Raw genomic sequence first — 19,147 nt, 5'->3', positions numbered from 1 at the left:
GAGTTCAATCCTTGAGGGGGCCATTTAGGGCTCTGGGGCAAAAATTGGGGGATTGGCCCTACTTTGAGGAAGGGGTTGGCCTAGATGTCCTCCTGAGGTCCCTTCCAACCCTGAGATTCTATGAATTGAAAAATGCATAGAAGTCATAACTCACAGATGTAGGTGTGAGTTCTAATATATCGGATGCACAATTACAACAACAGCCACGCGGCGCGCGGACAGACGAGGACTAGTGGGGGGGGGGTCACGTTTTCCCTCCTCCGCCCGGGGAACTTTTTAGCGTCCGGCCCCCGCGGACAATTCAAACACAGAGACACTTCGCGGGGCCCCTGCAGCTGCACTGCAGACTCCCCTGCACCTGACGCTTCCTACCGGGGCTCCACCGCTCTGGGGCGACCGCGGCAAGCAAACGGGCAGCAGCCCGGCGCCCCGCCGGCGGAGCGAGGCTTCAGCCAGCCACCGCCATAAGCGGAAGCGGCCGCCCGTCGCCCGGCCCCCAAGAGGCGGCTCCAGCGGCAGCGAGCGCGCATGCACCGGCTCGGGCGGCCGCTTCGCGGAGCGCGCTTGGCGGGACGGCGGCGGGGGCGGACCGGCGGCGGGGGCCCATGGCGAGCGCGGTAAGGGGCGTGGAACGTTCCCGGGCAGCTGCGGGGCGCGGGGGGCTCGAGCGGGCGGGCGGGCTGCTGGGCCGGCAGCGCGCAGGGAGGCGGGAGGCTGCCGTGCAGGAAGGCCGCGTGCCAGCTTCCCCGCCGGGCCCGTCTGATCCGCACGCCCAGCGGGCGACCTGCTTGCAGCTGGGGTTTGCAGGGCCCTTGGGGCTGCTCGCGCTGGAGTTGCCCGGGGTTTTAGAGCAAGCAGGTGTTTTCATCGAGGATGTCCTTACATAAGGGTCCATCGCATGCGGTTAAGTTGTGCTGTTGTTCTTTCTTAAGCTTTGCGTTGCAAGCCCCCAGCATCGTGTAGAGGACAGCATGGACTTTATCATCTATCATTTCTGTTATGGGGGCGCGCAAAGACCCCGGTTGGGATCGTGGGTGCTGTGTTCAAAGCCATGGTCCTGTCCCAAAGAGCTTATGATCTGAAGCCCCAGTGAGTTCAATAGAATTGCACACATGCATAAAGTGCCACCGGACTCCTTGTTACACACGCATAAAGTTATTCATGTATGTGTCTGCGGGAGTGCAGGCCTAAGCTGACAAGTAGCCCTGCACAGATAAGATCAAGGAGAAATATTCATGCATTCTTGACTCCTAAGAAGAACTATGATCATTATAAATGTGTTTGTCCCAACAGGGTAAATATGTATACATCGGTCTGGAAGGCTGGGTACATAATTAGTTGGGAAACTTGTTACTCTCATCTGCCTGTGTGGTTGCTGTGAAAAAGATTGGTATATCAATCTATCTCTCAAAGGTTCTCAAATTTCATTGCACTGCGACCCCCTTCTGACAACAAAAATTACTACAGGACCCCAGGAGAAGGGACTTAGCCCACACAAGTCCTGCTCCCCAGTTCGGGGTGCCAAAGCTGAAGCCCAAGGGCTTCGTCCCCAGGTGGTGGGGCTTGAGCTTGAGTTTCGGCCCAGGCCTCAGCAAGCCTAAGCCAGCCCTGGCAACCCCATTAAAACGGGATCACGACCACTTTGGGGTCCTGGCCCACAGTTTGAGAACTGCTGCTTTACAACTATAAGATCATCAGGTACTGTTCACACAGTGACAATGAGTTGGCCGTTTCACGTAACTATTGCAGAATCTCTTGAGAGTATAACTCTACACCCTGCTTTCTTCCCCTCAACTACAACCTACATCACCAGTCTGTCTGAGTAGGCCAAACAAGTAAATGATTGCCCAGACAGTGAAAGCTTGTCCTATCAACCAACCCTTCCAAGATAAGATGCAACTTCTACAACCGTTGTAGTGGGCTCAGCTGTAATGGCATAAACGGAAGATGATTGTGTGTTTGGAGGGCTATTTTGATTGAATTAACAAATGTACTGTTTTGATGCTAATATCTGTAATGAAAAACAAGAAAAATACAGCAAATAACCTTTTTCAATTATTGTCTTCGGACCTTTCAATGAAGCAACAGAAAATTAAATTTCAGCCTAATAATTTCTTAACAACACATTGATACCCTAATTTCACTTTTTAATATTCCGGGGGCCTGGATAAACATTAACTACTTATTATTTCAAGTGTCCTCCATAAAGGCTACACTTTTAGATTGAACAGCATGTTGTAGACTGAGAGGTACTTGGAATGAGCCTTCTGCAACATCTTATCATATCTGTTGAGTTGTCTTATCCTTTTTTGCTTTTTATTTTTAGAGGTATTTATGTAGGAAAAACTAGGAACTTCTTACATTGACAATAAAAAAGGTAGAGGTGTAATGTTTGTTCATTGAATGTTCCCAGCCAACTAGGAAAGTCTAAGTCTATTCTATAACTTTTATTTTTAAGCCTTATCTTTATTTAAATAACCTATACCCATGCACATTTTGAAAACATTTACTCTTAAATGCTCACATTTAATCTGAGAGAATGAATCAGCTTTCATAATGTGGAAAAAGGCTTAACTGAAAACTCCCAAGTTATTTACAGATTGACAATTCCTCTTGTACTTTGATCCCTAGAAATTGACTAGATTTCCTGGCAAGCTTTCAGGGGTTTAATCAAAGCATTCAGCACTGCAAAGCAGTGTAACTTCTTGGTTTCTATGCAGCTGCTTTCCCAAAGTTAATATATCACATTTATTATATGCATACACACAATAATGCAAATAAACTAGCCTTAAGTTTGTGAAAAGGGCTGGGAAGAAAGTAACAAAGGCTTTTATGTTTGGGGGAAATTGATTGTAATGACTATTCCAGTATAAGGTAACTATTTTGGGATAGCTCCCCCATGTTGGCACTTTGGAATAATTACTCTGCTCACAAAGCAATAGCTATAGCTATGCCAGTCAATTTCCCTGTGTAGACAAGGCCTTAAATTCAGCTTCAGAATTCATTAGAACAGGCCTCCGTGTTCTGTGGCAAGCTATTGCATGTAGCATTTTCCTGAAAAAGATGCTGTCTTGTGTGGTTAAAAAGGAGAATAATTTAAGTTAACAGTCGTACTACCTGCATAAGATTTTTCCATAGCTCCTCAGACAATGGAACTAAAGCTCATAAGACTTTTTTAGAAAGGGAAATCAAAGAGCATTCCAGATCCTCATTCTCACAGGACCCAATTCTGCTCTTGGTGATATGGATGTAACTCCTATGCTGACTTTCTCAGTTGGAAGTGCATCCATGTAACTGGAGGCAGAATTGGAGCCATTGATTCTAAAAAACGTTGTTTTCAAGAATCTAAGTTCTGTTTATCTTCAAAATGTTTCTACCCTTCTTAATTGAAAAAGAGAGCTTCTCTAGATAAATAAATGCAGTGTGGTTTTAGGATGAAATTCATCTGCGATGCTGAAGCCTACACAGAGTCTTGGTTGTGGGCAGTTCTGCTGACAGAGTGGTCACGCCGAAGTATCTGTGCATCCCCTATGCATTGCGTAAAGGTTCTCTGTGCTGGCCACATATAGTCTGCTGTAGAAAGCCACAATAGGAGCAGGCTGGGTGTGGGGCAACAGAGTGACCTCTGTGTTGATCCAAACTCTTATGTGAGACAGATGGCTTAACTAAATTTTCCAAGTTTTGTAATCTTGATTGTGTGTACTGCTGGCACTAGCTACAGAAAAATACCATGTGCCTGACATAAATGCTGATTGTTTATTTTAAAATGTCACTAGCATTATCTAACATTTTTCATATGGCGCACACACACACACACACACACACACACACACACTCCCCCCCCCATTACCACAACGTACTGTCTTCAAAGTACTAAAATAACACGTTAAGTCCAGATCTGGTGGTTCTTGTTTAAGTTCCTGAAAGCAAAAGTAGGGCAACTGTCCCTTTGTTCTAAAGTCACTGGGAGTTGAGGGTTGGATCTCACCCATAACTTCATATCTGGGATTATTTCCCCAAAATAGTAGCCTTTCTTTTCTTTGTTCCCTCCCCTGAACAAGAATTATTACAAATGAACAGTGCAATAACTCTGTTCTTCTTTCTCATTTAGGTTATTAAATGCAAGGCTGCTGTTGCCTGGGAGGCAGGTAAACCACTCTCTATAGAAGAGGTGGAGGTTGCGCCACCAAAAGCACATGAAGTCCGTATTAAGGTAACTTAAGCAAATGTTTATTGCTCGCTTTACAGCTCGTATTTTGGGAGACCCAATAATAGAGGTGAATAATTTGTTTGCCCTTGTAGGACAAAAATGTTGAATTTATAGAGTTTGTGTTACCTGTTTGTCTGAAACCCAGGTCAGACTCGAAAGAAAAGGATGGTGTCTGGTTTTTGGGGTGGCATAAAATGAAATGGCTGCTGGTCTGAGGCCTAACACTTATTTTGGTCTTGGGCCAAAGTCTAAAAATCACTGCTATTCTGAGGGATCAGTGCCATTTTAAACCGTCTGAGCGAGAAAAACATGCTTTATCCCAATGGAAACCTCATCTCATTTATTTTCATTTTTCACATTGTATGGGACATTCAGTGCTAGCCATTTTAGGTCATAATTTATCAGACCTTAAACTCATCACTGTGATTAGCATCTTGCACGCTCCAGATCTTCACTTCTGATTCTAATGACTTCTAATAGGCAGTATCTCCCAAACTAATATATAGGATGCAATGTGCCTCAATGAAAAGAGTCCACATGAGGTCCTGTGTGCTGCTTAAGACTTCTATTAAGAACTTACATTGGATTTTTGAGTGCTTATAATGTTATATGAACCCTCTGTACGGGGTGATTTTTTTCACTGTTGGAGATTGATCCCATTTGAAATCTGGGATACCACATTGTTTTCAAATGGCATAGAGCACTGGCTTTAGCAGATCTTGAGCCAGCAGCTGCCAATTTCATGTCAGAACTGAAGAGATGAGAAACAAACAGAGATCAAAGCAATGTGATTATTTTTTCAGGTCCAATATCTCTTGTGAGTTGCCGGAGCTAAAAACACTTTGGTTAAACTACTACAAAAGACTTCAGAATCAGTGAATTCATCCTAGCATTAGTCTTGGATTACTGACCAGGAAAAATATTTCAATACCAGTTATCTCTTTAGATTCTCCTTCATTACCTCCAGAATATTTCAGATTATAATATTCCTTTAGGTGGTTGCCACTGCAGTCTGTCACACAGATGCCTATACGCTGAGTGGTGCTGATCCTGAGGGGTGTTTCCCCGTGATCTTGGGTCATGAAGGAGCAGGAATTGTGGAGAGTGTTGGGGAAGGAGTAACTAAATTAAAACCAGGTAAGAAAACATTTGGTCTTCACAAGCGCTTTTTCTAGTTTCTTTGGAAATCTTGCTTCAATAGAATAAATTGCTCAGACTTGTCCACTGAAAAGCAGAATTGATGAGCTGCTGTGATGGGTTTTTTTGGGCTACACCTGCCTAAAGTTTTCCTTCATGCGGGTGGTCCAATACTAACCTAACTAATGTGCTCTTGGTTTACTGTTCAGAAGAGAATAGTTTACAGGGTTATTATGTAATACTTTATGAAGAAACTATTTTGAATTCAGTTTGTGTTCTAAAAGAGTCAGTTGTTTTTAACCAATTGAACAATTAGAGATAACAGCTGTCTAAATACACTGGTTTTTCCATATAGGTTTTACATCTTTGTTCCTATTTGTTCTTGTTGAACTTTAGATGGAAATTGATCGTTTACTCAGACATGAGATGAATCAGGGTTTTTTATACAACGTACTTTACAAAACCTGTACTTTGTCATTCTATATTTGAAAGCATTTTGGAGACTTCAAATGCACAAATAAGAATGCATGAATTATTGCCCCCATTAAAATTTCATAGTATTGACCATGTTACATTTGACCACATACCAAATGTGTGTATGTTCTGACATACTGTCCTTTCAGTCTTTAAACAGCTAGTCATATGAAATGTTTCTCTTGTTATGTTCTCTAGGTGACACAGTCATCCCACTGTACGTCCCACAATGTGGAGAATGCAAATTCTGTTTGAACCCTAAAACCAATCTCTGCCAAAAGATAAGGTTGGTGTACTTTTTTCTTGATAAACACAGAATAATAATTGTTCAGTGTACGCTTACTTTTGTAACAAAGTTAACTGAATTTGTATCAAATTGTTTTGAATTCAGGTAACATCAGATCAAATGCAGAGCAAGGTCATTTAGTTGGAAAGATGCATATTTTAGGTTTGTTATGCAATACCCATTTTTTCCCCCCTCCTTTCAAGGCTTAGCAGTAGTGGTTTTTTTGTTGTTGTTGTCTTTTCTGGCCTTACTTAAATTCACTTCTTTGTGTGTGGCTGTGATACTATGCCACAAATACTGTCATTTGTCAGGGTATCTAGTAAGCGAGGATGTATTCAAAATTCTGTTTGATTCAAGTGGTAGTTTATCGTAGAAAATTATTGCCCTTTGAATGGGGAAAAAACAACTCTCTGTGGTCAATATCTTCAACCCAAGGAACAAGTAGTTCTCCCTTTGTAAACAAGAATCACAGTCTGTTTTCTACACTTTAAAAGGTCTTTGTCCTAAAATGTGATGCACTTCAGTTAGCCTTTGCTAAGTAGTCGCATGTTTAGATCTCAGTCATGTAAGCCAGTGGCTCTCAATCTTCCCAGACCACTGTACCCCTTTCAAGAGTCTGATTTATCTTGTGTACCCCAAGTTTCACCTCACTTAAATTACTTGCTTACAAAATTCGACAAAAATACAAAAGGGTCACAGCACACTATTACTGAAAAATTACTCACTTTCTCATTTTTACCATTAGATAAATCAATTGGAATATAAATATTGTGCTTACATTTCAGTGTGTAGTCTATAGAGCAGTATGAACAGGTCATCGTATGAAATTTTAGTCTGTACCGACTTCGCTAGTGCTTTTTATGTAGCCTGCTGTAAAACTAGGTAAATATTTAGATGAGTTGATGTACCCCCTGGAAACCCTCTGCGTATCCCCAGGTTGAGAACTACTGATGTAAGCCACTCAGCCAGCAGCAGAGCTCCAGCAGTAATAGTGGCTACCATTTTAGCAGACCCAGATTAAATCGCAAGTAAACACTAGCATGACCTCAGTTTCCATTCATGCCTGTCACAAAACCACTATCCACTGTGATGGGATTGGCAGAGGCTGCTCAGCAGAGACTTGGGGTATATCTACACTGCAATCACAGAATGTGACTGTTTTCTTTTTTTTTAAGCTCATCTAAACGTACCCAAGCTAGCTTGATTAAGACTAACTAGGGAACCAGTAGCTGTGAAGTATGTGCCTCTAGGCAGGTAAACTAGCCTGCTCAGAACCCTGAGTAGCTACTTGGGTGACTACCCCATGCTGACGCCTGGGCTGCCTCGGCTTCACTGCCCGGATACCCAAAGTAGTGAGATTAAAACTAGTTCAGGTATAAGTGCACAAATTGCAAATCACACCCCACGATTGCAGCGTAGGCATACCCTGGGACTAAAAGGAGAGAGGACACGGTGGGGCAGGACTGGGGTGTGTTAGAAAGGTCAGTTATGGTTTATATGCAATGTGTGGTTTCCTGAATGTCTGTGTCAGAGCGCTATTAGGTCCTGCTTTATCAAAGCACTTGAAGTGCTTACGTCCCACTGAAGCCAAATGCATCTTAAGAACTTCGATCCTGGATCCTTGGAACCTGATCCAAAGCCTGTTAAAGTCGGTAGAAAGACTGCAACACACCTGTCATCTCTAACTTTCATGAACTCAAGTTTTACTTAAATGTCTTCAAAATTTTTACTCTGCGGGTAATCATGTAACTAAATCTCCATGCACCATTCAGGAACTGTACCACTTGGTGAAAATTAAGTCACTTCCTAGACTCTCTCCTATCACTTTCTGTGACACTGTATTAAATATCATTTGTTGTACTGTTTATTTTTCAGAGTTACCCAAGGAAAAGGACTGATGCCTGACGGTACCAGCAGGTTCACCTGCAAAGGGAAGCAGATTTACCATTTCATGGGGACTAGCACCTTCTCCGAATACACCGTTGTAGCCGATATCTCTGTGGCTAAAATCGATGCTGCAGCTCCTCTGGATAAAGTTTGCCTGTTGGGCTGTGGAATTTCAACAGGTTACGGAGCTGTCCTCAACACTGCCCAGGTACGGGATATAGCTGATCACTCTCTTCCCCATACCTGTGGCTAATGACAGTAAAAGTACTGTAATGAAAATCTGTTAAGGCTGGGCTTGGAGAAAGTAAGACCAGAGGAACAGCTGCTGAGTGGGCAGAGGGAGAAGGGACATGTGCTCACCACTTCCTTCCTTCCTCTTCCATTGCCAAATCTGACAAGGAGCCAGACCAAGTAGGAAACGGGAAGATTGACCTGGGCTTCCCACCTGTTTAGCCTCAGCAGACGAAGTCAGATCAAAAACCTTGTTTCTCCTTCTCCCAGCTCTTTGTGCAGAGTGGGGTAGAGGAAGCATGTCTTGATGGAGGCAAGTGGCTGTGGCGAGGAGCCACCTTGAACTGTTCAGGAATTTGTTTGTGGATGGGTATTATTGGTCAGTTGGGGTTACCTTATAGTAAGGACAGACTTGTACATATTGACAATGTTGTAAAATTGCTTTAAATATTCTCTTTGATACAGTGATCTCTGCTTCCACCTGTTCTCATGCTACCATCCTACTATGTGGCAGGTGCTCCCGCTTTGTTTCGGGGCGGGGGGCGGACTTCCCACTGTTCTAGTGGAGACCGAGCCATTACCCACCTTTTGGGTAAGGAGTAAACTTAGCCCATTACAGCCCTTCAAAAACAATTCATAAAAAAATCTGGCATACTTCCCTACATCTGAGTGATGATGACTTGCAATTTTGGATTTTTATTCTCTATTTTTCTTAATAATCTGTATTTCTCATACATGTGGAGGGATGTGTTTTTTCTTTCCTCCCTCCTGAACAGATTTCTCTTGCTCTGTTAGGTGGAACCTGGTTCTACCTGTGCCGTCTTTGGATTGGGAGGAGTTGGGCTGGCAGTTATTATGGGCTGTAAAGTGGCTGGAGCTTCCCGGATCATCGGCATTGATCTCAACAAAGATAAATTTGCCAAGGCTAAAGAGTTTGGAGCCACTGAGTGCATCAACCCTCAGGACTTTAAGAAGCCCATACAGGAGGCGCTGGTTGAGCTTACTGATGGTGGAGTGGACTACTCTTTTGAGTGCATTGGGAACGTTGGTGTCATGGTAAGCGTGCACATAGCAGTACTGAAAGGGAAGTTTAACTACAACTTGGGATAGGTAATAACCTTAAAAGAAAGACAAGCTCCTTTCTGTTTACAAGGGAGTATTCTATCATATTTCTTTTCAGTTGAGAGTAGCCTGGTAATTCTTATATAGTAGACTAAAAGGGTGCATTTCAACCAATCCTAATTATAAAATGAAAGACAAGTCTACTGCTTAGGTGGAAAACACAGCTCCTTTATGTTCTAAAATATAATTATGGAAGAAAATTAGTCATGCAAACCTTAGCAGAGCTGAAAAACAAAATATCAGCAAATAGACTCCCTGTGACTTCACATTTTCACCTTTCCTCCCACATGACAAACTTAATGCCCTAATTACAATATTGCTAGGTGGAATGTTTTCCTAATTCTTTCAGTAACAGTGTAGACCAGCTTGTTCTTTCTAAGTACAATCCAGCATCCATTGAAATGGACAGACACCATGTGGGAGATGGGAATGCACTATAAGTGTTTTAAAAACAAAAGTGGGGGCAAGGTGCAGGAATATTGGCCATTTTACCAATTAAATTATAGATACTTGTCAGAATTTTTTTCTTAACTAGGTACAGCATCACTGACATGCTCAATAATGTTAAGAAAATAAAGAAATCTCTGTGGGGCTATATAGCATCTATATAATAGATGCTTCTTAGCAGTAATTAGCTTTCTTTCTGTTTGAAGAGGGCTGCCTTGGAATCCTGTCACAAAGGCTGGGGAGTCAGCGTGATAGTTGGAGTAGCTGCTTCTGGTCAGGAGATCTCTACCCGTCCCTTCCAGCTAGTAACGGGTCGCACGTGGAAAGGGACTGCCTTTGGAGGTAACTTTCTGGCACACTGATGATCTATCTACTAAAAGAGGGATAAAGTACTGTCTTCCTCTGTGGTTGTACAAGAAACTGGTTCCTATCAAGTCATTCTTAATGAATGCTACACTAGCTTTTCAAATATAACCTTTTATAAATAACTATCCCCTATAGACAAGCTGTGAATGATCATCTTTCTGTTGCATATTATGAATTTAAAATGCAAGTAGCAGCCATAAGGGGAGAATTTCTTCTGTGCAGTTCTATAGCTGTATCATGGTTGAGGTGCAAATAACAAGAGCTGCTCACCTGGGAAATGAGGAATAATGTAAACATGTTTGTGTAAGTAACTGCCCTGTTTAATCACTGAGCAAATGGAATCATTGAGCTCTGTTGTGAGAATGCACAGCTGGGGGAGAGGGGGGTGGTTTTAGACAGTAAAAGGGGATCCTTTAAGAAGAAACTGTTTAGATATAATTCAGGAATGAAAAGCTGCTGAAGTCTTCACAAAGTGCCACTTCTATACAACTCTTTTCCGCGCGTACAAAACTCTGCTGTGGTCTAGTTATAAAATACATAAATGTAGACCAGGAAGAGGGCTGAGCACCAGTTTTCTGAGGTGATCTCAACTAGACATTGAACACACATCCCTCCCATTTTGACTGGTATTTTAGCTGTACTCTTGCATTCTTTACTCCAGTGTTATTCTGCAGGCAGATGGGTATGGATATTGTGACATGATCCTAAGATCTCTCTCATACCAAGAAAACTGAGCTTTAATGACTAATACTATTGAGGGGTAGGGTTGATATATTTTATTTCCTACCTCTACCCTAGTATGGTTTTGATTTACTGGGTGGGGAAAAAAAATTGTTTTTTCAGGTTGGAAGAGTGTAGAGAGTGTACCAAAGCTGGTGGCTGAATACATGTCGAAAAAGATCAAAGTCGATGAATTTGTGACTCACACGCTGCCTTTTGACAAAATTAATGAGGCTTTTGAACTGCTGCATGCAGGGAAGAGGTAAGTTTAAATGTCTTATGTCCATAAGATTGAATAGCTCAATAAGAGTTTGTAGGCCACTACTATGTTCCTCCTCTCGAGCTACTTGTTGTTCTGACACCTGCCCCATGCATCCCCTTTGTGTTTCAGATATGGTGTGTGAAGTGCTATGCACCAAGTATGTTCATGCACACCTAGAGCAACTAATTACTCACTCTGTTTCTAGGTCAGTGCTGCAACATCAACTTCTGTTTTGGGTGGGGACAGGGGAAAGGCAAGGAAAATAAATTAGTGTTGGTGTCTGAGCAGAGGAGGAAACAAAGTGGAAAAAAACTATAGCCATAAAGGACAAAAATTTTAAAAAGCTAACTTCAAGAACCAGAATAAAAGTAGAGACTGAGAAGGAAACAAAAGAAGGTACTTGGATATTAAAATCCCAATGAAACTTAATTCAGAACAATTAGCATTATTTTAGATTACACTTGAATCTCAGAGTTAAACTGAGTCAGCCACCTTCCTCATTTGGAACTGGAAGTACACAATCAAACAGCAAATACAATACAGCACTGGTAAATGTAAACTACTACAAAAATAAAGGGAAAGCAGCGTTTTTCTTCTGCATAATATTTCAAAGCTGTATTAAGTCAATGTTCAGTTGTAAACTTTTGAAAGAATAAAATTTTGTTCAGTTATGAACAACCTCCATGCCTGTGAGAACTGAGATTCTACTGTACTCCATTAAATAGAAGGTTTGAATTTCATGTTCCTCAAAGTATCTTAAATAATTGGCTGATAGCTAGGTTAGATTCAGTATTAACAATCATCTGGTAGTGGGCTGTTAATGACCAGTATACATTTATTAACATGCTGGATTTGTTCTGTCCTTATCTTGTTCACCAATGGATTTTTCCCCCTCTCTAACATGAGACTGGAGGCGGAACTAAAGAACCTTCAGTCACTGGCTATGTGACTTAACTCTGCCCATGTTATCTTGCCTGGAGTTTCTTCTCTGCTCAGGTAAATGGCAAGATTGTGCTGCTGTTTGCAAAGCAAGCCTCGGCTATAGCAATAAGTAAATTCAAAAAACACTTTTCCTCAGGAAAGGCTCTCATTGAGCTTGGTGCAAGCCTGGAGGAAAAAAAATGAACGTTATTTTCAGATTGTGAATCAGTGCAGCAGCAATTCTGCCACCTGGTGAATACCAAATGACATATCACAAAAGCATAATATACAGTCCAGGATCTGTTCCAGTCATAATATATCCCTGGCAACCTTTGTGAAAGGGATGGTCTGGTTCTCTCCCTATAAAGCAAAGGCTGGATCTACTCATGGATTTTATATAACATTTCTCTTTGCATGTGAAGGAGAAGAAAGCCTGTCCATAGACCCAATGGCAGAATCCATAGCTGTGACTTAAAGCCTAAGAAGGTTGAACTCAAAGGAAAAGGCAACATCCAGTTTCAGTCTTAGAAATAGCATTAAGTTTGGTTCTCCAAGCTGATGAGTTCCATGCCTGTAAGTCAAAGGCCAGATGACTGGGAATTCATCAGGATAGTAAGAGCGAGCTTTAAATCCAACTTCTAATTGAGTTTCAAGGCAATCTGTATGAAATAGCTGTCTTTCCCCCTAGAAATAGAAGCCGGATTAATAAATGGTCCAGGTCACTTACCTATTAAGAGCATGGATAAATAGAGAAGGGAAAAATCAACTGGTGGACATGATAGGAATCAGACAAAAACATGGTGGTCTCTCTTTTTAAACTAGTAATTACATTTTATCTTTTCTAACACTGACAACTGCAGACACGGCATTGCCCACACAAATTTTACCCAATTAACTTGTAGGAAATGAGACTTAAAACCTATCCAATTTGTAACTATTTAGTGCACTTCTGTGCTCTCATGTGAGCAGCCTCTAAAATTTAAATAGTAAAAGCTATTTTAAATTCAGGCTGGGGCAGAAGAAAATACATTTAAAGCCATCCAAAGGTCAAATACTGAAAATTGACTTTAGAACTTGTATAGGTTTTTTTTAAATAGTCTCAAATCTGAATTTCATGTGGAAGAACATATTTACCCTTTAAATGCTTACTTCAAAGATGTATGACATAGGGAACTGAAGACATTAACCAACATGACTGACCAGTTTCTCAACTTAGCCGATAATTTTAAAAAAGGAAATATTCGTTAGAGGGGCTGGGAGGCTTGCTCTTAGATGAGATGTAGGATTAAGTAACATTTCAGGAACAGTGGTAAGTCTTATTGATACCCATTTTTGTCTTTTTTCAAGCATTCGATGTGTCCTGAAACTTTAAGGATCCCGAAGACGGAACCTGCCAGTCTTAGCACTATGCTGTGTCTACTAGTTAATGGAGCTAATTAATTAATTAATACTAGTTAATGAAGAGGTGTAGGATCAGCTGGAGAGAAAATTCAGTTGTGATGGGAAAACTATCTGCTTTAGGATCATAGTCTCTATTAAATCATATGTAACCTGATCTCAGATGAATGATAAATACTAAATCCAGTTATGAAACTAATGCTGGTTGTGGTCATGAAATTAATGTTTTGTTCTATACTAGTCACTCCTGAATTCTGACAGTGCCAAAATCTTTAAAGCTGCTTGATAGGTTTTTTTGTAAACACCACTTAAACTTTCATTCCTTTAGTCATTAATTTGTTTTCTCTCGTTCTAAAAAAAGTTATTAGGTGGAGCACGTAAGACCTAAAAGTCTGTGGGTTGCAGACATGCATAGAGGAACTTCCTCCCCATGCAAAATGGGATGGGGCAAAAAGACCCAGCTGTTATCTGCAGCAGCTTCCTAATCCTCATGCTGGGGGGATCTTCCTGCAGTGCTCATCAGCAGTAAAAGTTAAATGTTGCAGTTAAGCTCTCCCATTGCAGAGAACCCCATGGATGAAGGGAGTATATTTCCACTGTTTTATTAGTTCAGAGCTAGGCTTTTTTTCAAACCACAGCCACTAGATTCTTATCATGGGAAGCTTAGTTTCTGCAGATGATTGAACCGCCAGTGAAATACTGCACTACAGGCTGAAGCTGACCTTATCCTAACTATCTTTCATAGTACAGTCTAAGGAGAAGACTCTGAGCAAACTCCTGTCCTAACTTAACTGCTGTGGAAGCCCAGGGGCACAGGAGAGGGTGATTTAAATCAAGGCCCAACACCTAGCCAACTTGTCACCACTACAGTAAATAGCCCTAATTCTAAAAGAAACTTGTCTAAGACTTACCCTTTATTTTGAAAAAACATTAAAACTAGTCAAAGGTTTCTTTGATGAAGTGAGCTGTAGCTCACGAAAGCTTATGCTCAAATAAATTTGTTAATCTCTAAGATGCCACAAGTCCTCCTTTTCTTTTTGTGGATACAGACTAACACAGCTGCTACTCTGAAACCTGTGATGATGATGATGCAGTATGAGGCCCAAAGCCACAGCTGTGTGGGCTGTGAGGGAAGTGCACTCCTTGCAACAATGCTGAAGGAAAACTGAGCATGGTGTAGAAAGTGATACTGGGGATTTACTTTCTTCCTCCTGGCCAGTAAACTGCTGCCCTAGCATGAGTGTGTGGAGCAATCTGTAGTAAATCTGATCAATTCTAAGGGCTGGACTAAGTAACATGAATATCCCATGGTAACTTCACAAGAATCTTTCTGGTTGTTCCACTCCTGCTTCATTTCCCATTTGGCTAATTAGGCTACAGTGCTGTAGTGTTACAGTTAACCAACTGTCAGCAAATCAGTAGTAAATAAGATATACTGGAGGCCTTCTAGCAGAGATCTATAATGTAAATCTTCATTATCATTCCATACACCTGGCTATAGATTCAGATGTTGCAATTTATTTCAGTGTTTAAACATAGTTTCACTCTGACAAAGAAGTTTTAGTAGGAACTACCTGATCCACTTATAACTAGGCTGTAGTTCTGTTATACTTAAAGCTTCCTCTGGTCTTGCATCTATTTACTTCTAAGGCAAAATTAAAGTAGGAAATGAAGAAGCCCACTGGAGCCATTCCAAGCAGGGTTTCTTAACCTGCAACTTCAAAGTCAGTCAGATATCAGTCCTGGTTAAGTCACAGCATCCATAACTTCCAGGATGCACTGCCTTTACTACCACACAAAGATCATGGTGTGAGTAAGTAGTGTGTGACAGGGGAGAACCACTCACCCCCATTGTTAGAAAGATAAGTATCTGGCTCAATTAGTGAAAAAAACAGCTTTTGTCATACCTGGACAATTACTAAGAGGGACCCCTTACACCACCACCCACCCATGCCATAAATAAAAAGGCCTAAAAGCCCTATAGTTAATATTTTGACCAGTTGACCACTCTATTAAATGGAGTAATTTTTTTGAGATAACAGCTGCTGAAGAATTAAATAGATAAGGAATATCATCAAAAGGTTTTCTCCTAATAGTGCTGATGAGGGACTAACTCTACTCTTCAAATGTAGCATAGGGAAGATTTACCAATTTTAAGAACTTTATGGGACAAATCTAACTCCATTTTGGAGCAATACAAGCCTGTAGGCCAAATCATTTCAATGGCAGTCATGTAAGGAATGGAGAGTTCACCCTGCTTCTCTTTCCTCCACTTCCCCTTCTAGTCATTCTTGTATCTGTTTAGGTTTATACAGTGCATTGTCTTCAGCATTAATTAGAACAACCTGTCTTCTGGAAAATATCTACATGAGTCAGCAAAAATTGCTAAGTGCTACATGGAAATTTAAGCAGTTTCCCTATCCCCTTTTGTGGTTTGGGGAGTGAAGGAGGTGGTATAGGGAAACTGGTGAAAGGTAGTTCCAGAGCAACTACACATTTGTGCTTGTGGCAGGAGCCTTCAAATCAAGAGAAACTGTTAGAAATTTAACAAGACTTTTTTTAAATAGATGATAACTTTTATAAGATTTAACCTATTTCCAAAATTTGGAAGACAAAGAAATATAGTCTGCATTTGTAAGCAAAACTACATAGATTCAGAGATATTAAGATCAGAAGGGACCATTATGATCATCCAGTCTGACCTGCACAATGCAGGCCACAGAATCTCACCCACCCACTCCTGCAATAGACCTCTCACCTATGTCTGAGCTATTGAAGTCCTCAAATCATTGTTTAAAGACTTCAAGGTACAGAGAATCCTCCAGCAAGTGACCCGTGCCCCATGCTACAGAGGAAGGCGAAAAACCCCCAGGGCCTCTTCCAGTCTTCCCTGGAGAAAAATTCCTTCCCAACCCCAAATATGGCGATCAGCTGAACCCTGAGCATGTGAGCAAGATTCACCAGTCAGATACCCAGGAAAGAATTCTCTATAGTAACTCAGATCCCACTCCATTTAACATCCCATCACAGGCCATTGGGCCTATTTACCATGAATATTTAAAGATCAATTAATTGCCAAAATCACATTATCTACAATTTGACACATGTAAAAATCTACTAGAAACTGGGGAGAAAAAATACTGAAATAGTGTGGGAGAAAAGCCAAACTAATCTGGTCTTCAGACTGATTTGCTATCTGGTGAGTAAACTAGGAGGCTGTCTAAACGAAAAGTTAATTTAAGTTTAGACCTTACTATATAATAAACATTAATTGTAGCTTACCTGCAGAATGCACATCATGGATTGTCTATATTAAAGTTATATTGGTCTATTTAGTTCTCCTGGTGCAAATACTTAACACAGATGTGTATTAAACCATGCTTGTAGCAGTTTAGCACATAGTTAAATTAATGGAATTAAATCTACACTGGTTTAAATGCATCTATGGTAGGGATTTGGACAGGTTCAAACAAATTAGCATCTTTGAGGCCTGGACACATGCTATGTCCATTTTATATTATGAAAATACTGTTTCCATTAAAAGAAGCTGCAACTCTTAATTTATATGCCAAAGTCAACACTTCCCATCATGCATGCACATACAAAAAAAGCAAGACAATTGTACCCACTCAGGTGACTGGCATGGTGAGCAAATCTCCATGATAGTCATCCCGACTTTTAATCTCCTTAATACATTACATACATGGCACTGAACACAGGTAATTCCACTCAAGTATTGCAGTCTGTTTAGTTAAAATCTACACACGCACGCACGCACACAAACCATCTCAGGTCATTTTTTACTGTATCATTAAAAATAATAAAGGTAATGAAAATGTTATCACAATGATACTCTTACAGCAATAAAGGTTTGAGGCACTGTGGGAAAAGACGACATTTTCTGGCAAGTTTCGTGTCTCGTTGTGACCACGATGGGTCCAGTTTTGTGAAGCATTAACTGCCCTCAAGTTTAACTGGAGCCAACGAGAGGTGAGGACACTCAGTACCTTCAAAGACCAGGCTCCCTATGTGACAAGAAGTCAGACACCTAGTAAAATGTGCACTTTATGCCCATGATTTTATGGTTTGATTTGTCTTCATTGGTTTAAGTTTTTCTGGCACTACAGTGTTGTACGGAAGACAGACATTAGGTCTGCAACTGTGGGTGAAATCATTTTCATTACTGATTCAGAAAAGAAAAAATCTCAGCAGAGACACTAAAGATTGAGAAGAGGGAGGAAGGGGTCAGAGGCTAATCAATTCCCATAGTCCTGGAGATGGTAGCTTTCAGATCAGGAGGGTGGCACGCTAGTCAAGAAGCATGAGGAAAATTGCACTACTGCTGCCCACACTGTATCTAGTCTGAGGGCAGAGCACTTCATTTTCCAGGCCTGTCAGCCTGACACCTTTCAAGAGCACAAAATTCAATTAAAAACTTTCTTAAAATTCAAGAAAACTACTAATACAGCAGCAGTAGTATCTAAGACATTTCCTCTTCACTCAAACATGAGCATTCTTTTGAAATAGTTTTGAAATTCGTCTTGCTGTAATGTCTTTCACTTTGCAATCCCCCTCCCCTCATATCTCTAGGGAAGAGGCCCCTAAGTAAAAACACACAGGAGCTTGTAAATCATTTTTTTTCTTGGTTAGCTGGCTCATTCCTTTCCCTGTCAAGTATGAAATAGCAGTTTCACAGTGAACTTTTGGAGCACCAAACTCTGCCAACCACTGCTCTTCAGAAAGGCAGCTCTTTGCCTGAAGCAATTTTCGTGATTTTACAAAAGCAGGGAATCAGCACTAACAATTTCCAGAAAGAGAGATGTCTAAGTTATCGATTACAGCAGAGGCAATTGACAAAGTGATGGGAAAGTACTAAATTTGAAGATAGATGAGTCTTGGTAACACATACCTCTTTCTATGTACCAATTCTCCCTCTCTGATTATAAACAAAGCCCATTGGTTGCAGAAGTAGCTAAGCAGGTCTTTGGAACGAGAAACACTTAAAATCCCAGGTGCCACTCATACACAGACAAAAGCCGGGCACACTGAAGAAATGAGAAAAGACTTGATGCCCAACACGTCAAGTCCCCAGTGGGAAAGTAACCTGCACTTTCTAGCCAATACCATGCATGGGACACAAACAACTGCAGGTCTGATTGAAAGAAAGGTGCTAAAGGGGCAACTGAAGAAAAATAAAAAAAATACAGTACGAGTGTCGTGGGTAGGAGGGAAGCAGAAAATATTTTAAATACTTCTCTCCTTTTTTCAGACATTGGGTCAGGTTCTTCAAGATATATACCAAATGCTGTATTCCTCTCTTATCTACAGTCAATGAGAACAAAACAAATGATAAAATCCCACTCTGTTCTGTACTCTTAATAAAATGCATAGTACAGAGACAAAAGATTATATTCAGATCCGTCAGCTCAGTCTAAACTAATACTGGGACATGAAGTGAGGACGAACACTGTCCGACCGCCGAGTTAAGATTTCACAGCCAGTATCTGTGATCAGAAGAGTGTGCTCAAACTGCGCAGACCGCTTTCCATCTCTTGTCACTGCAGTCCAGCCATCAGGCCAGGTTTCATCTTGCCACCCACCTAATAAAATAATTATTTAAAGATTAAAACAAAGTATGGACAATATTAGTTCTTAAATGTGTCCCTTCTAAATAGTATATACATAG

General features: G+C 41.1%; 2 protein-coding genes across 3 annotated transcripts in view; one reads left to right on the top strand and one right to left on the bottom strand.

The window, feature by feature from the left end:
* Nucleotides 1–510: 510 nt before the first annotated feature.
* LOC140910252 (alcohol dehydrogenase class-3) lies at nt 511–13,660 on the top strand. 2 transcript variants are annotated; one of them, XR_012158497.1, is made up of 10 exons: nt 511–617; nt 4,112–4,213; nt 5,206–5,347; nt 6,020–6,107; nt 7,983–8,202; nt 9,021–9,281; nt 10,001–10,136; nt 11,004–11,142; nt 11,272–11,347; nt 13,411–13,660. XR_012158497.1 is itself a non-coding variant. In XM_073340764.1 (9 exons), exons 1-9 carry the CDS (start codon nt 606–608, stop codon nt 13,433–13,435), a joined length of 1,125 nt encoding a protein of 374 aa, XP_073196865.1. In that variant the 5' UTR covers nt 511–605; the 3' UTR covers nt 13,436–13,660. The 2 variants fall into 2 exon arrangements, 1 of the variants encoding a protein (XP_073196865.1); XM_073340764.1 differs by lacking the exon at nt 11,272–11,347.
* The window catches only part of METAP1 (methionyl aminopeptidase 1), a 50,317-nt gene continuing 39,125 nt past the window's right edge, over nt 7,956–19,147 (bottom strand). The window contains exon 11 of the mRNA XM_073340765.1: nt 7,956–19,061. Within this exon, the coding sequence (XP_073196866.1) occupies nt 18,898–19,061 (164 nt within the window). The 3' untranslated portion in view covers nt 7,956–18,897. The remainder of the gene's footprint in view (nt 19,062–19,147) is intronic.

The sequence above is a fragment of the Lepidochelys kempii genome, chromosome 4, assembly GCF_965140265.1.
Source record: "Lepidochelys kempii isolate rLepKem1 chromosome 4, rLepKem1.hap2, whole genome shotgun sequence".
NCBI lineage: Eukaryota > Metazoa > Chordata > Testudines > Cheloniidae > Lepidochelys > Lepidochelys kempii.
The sequence above is the reverse complement of the archived record's forward strand: the minus strand, read 5'-3'. Positions and strand labels throughout refer to the sequence as shown.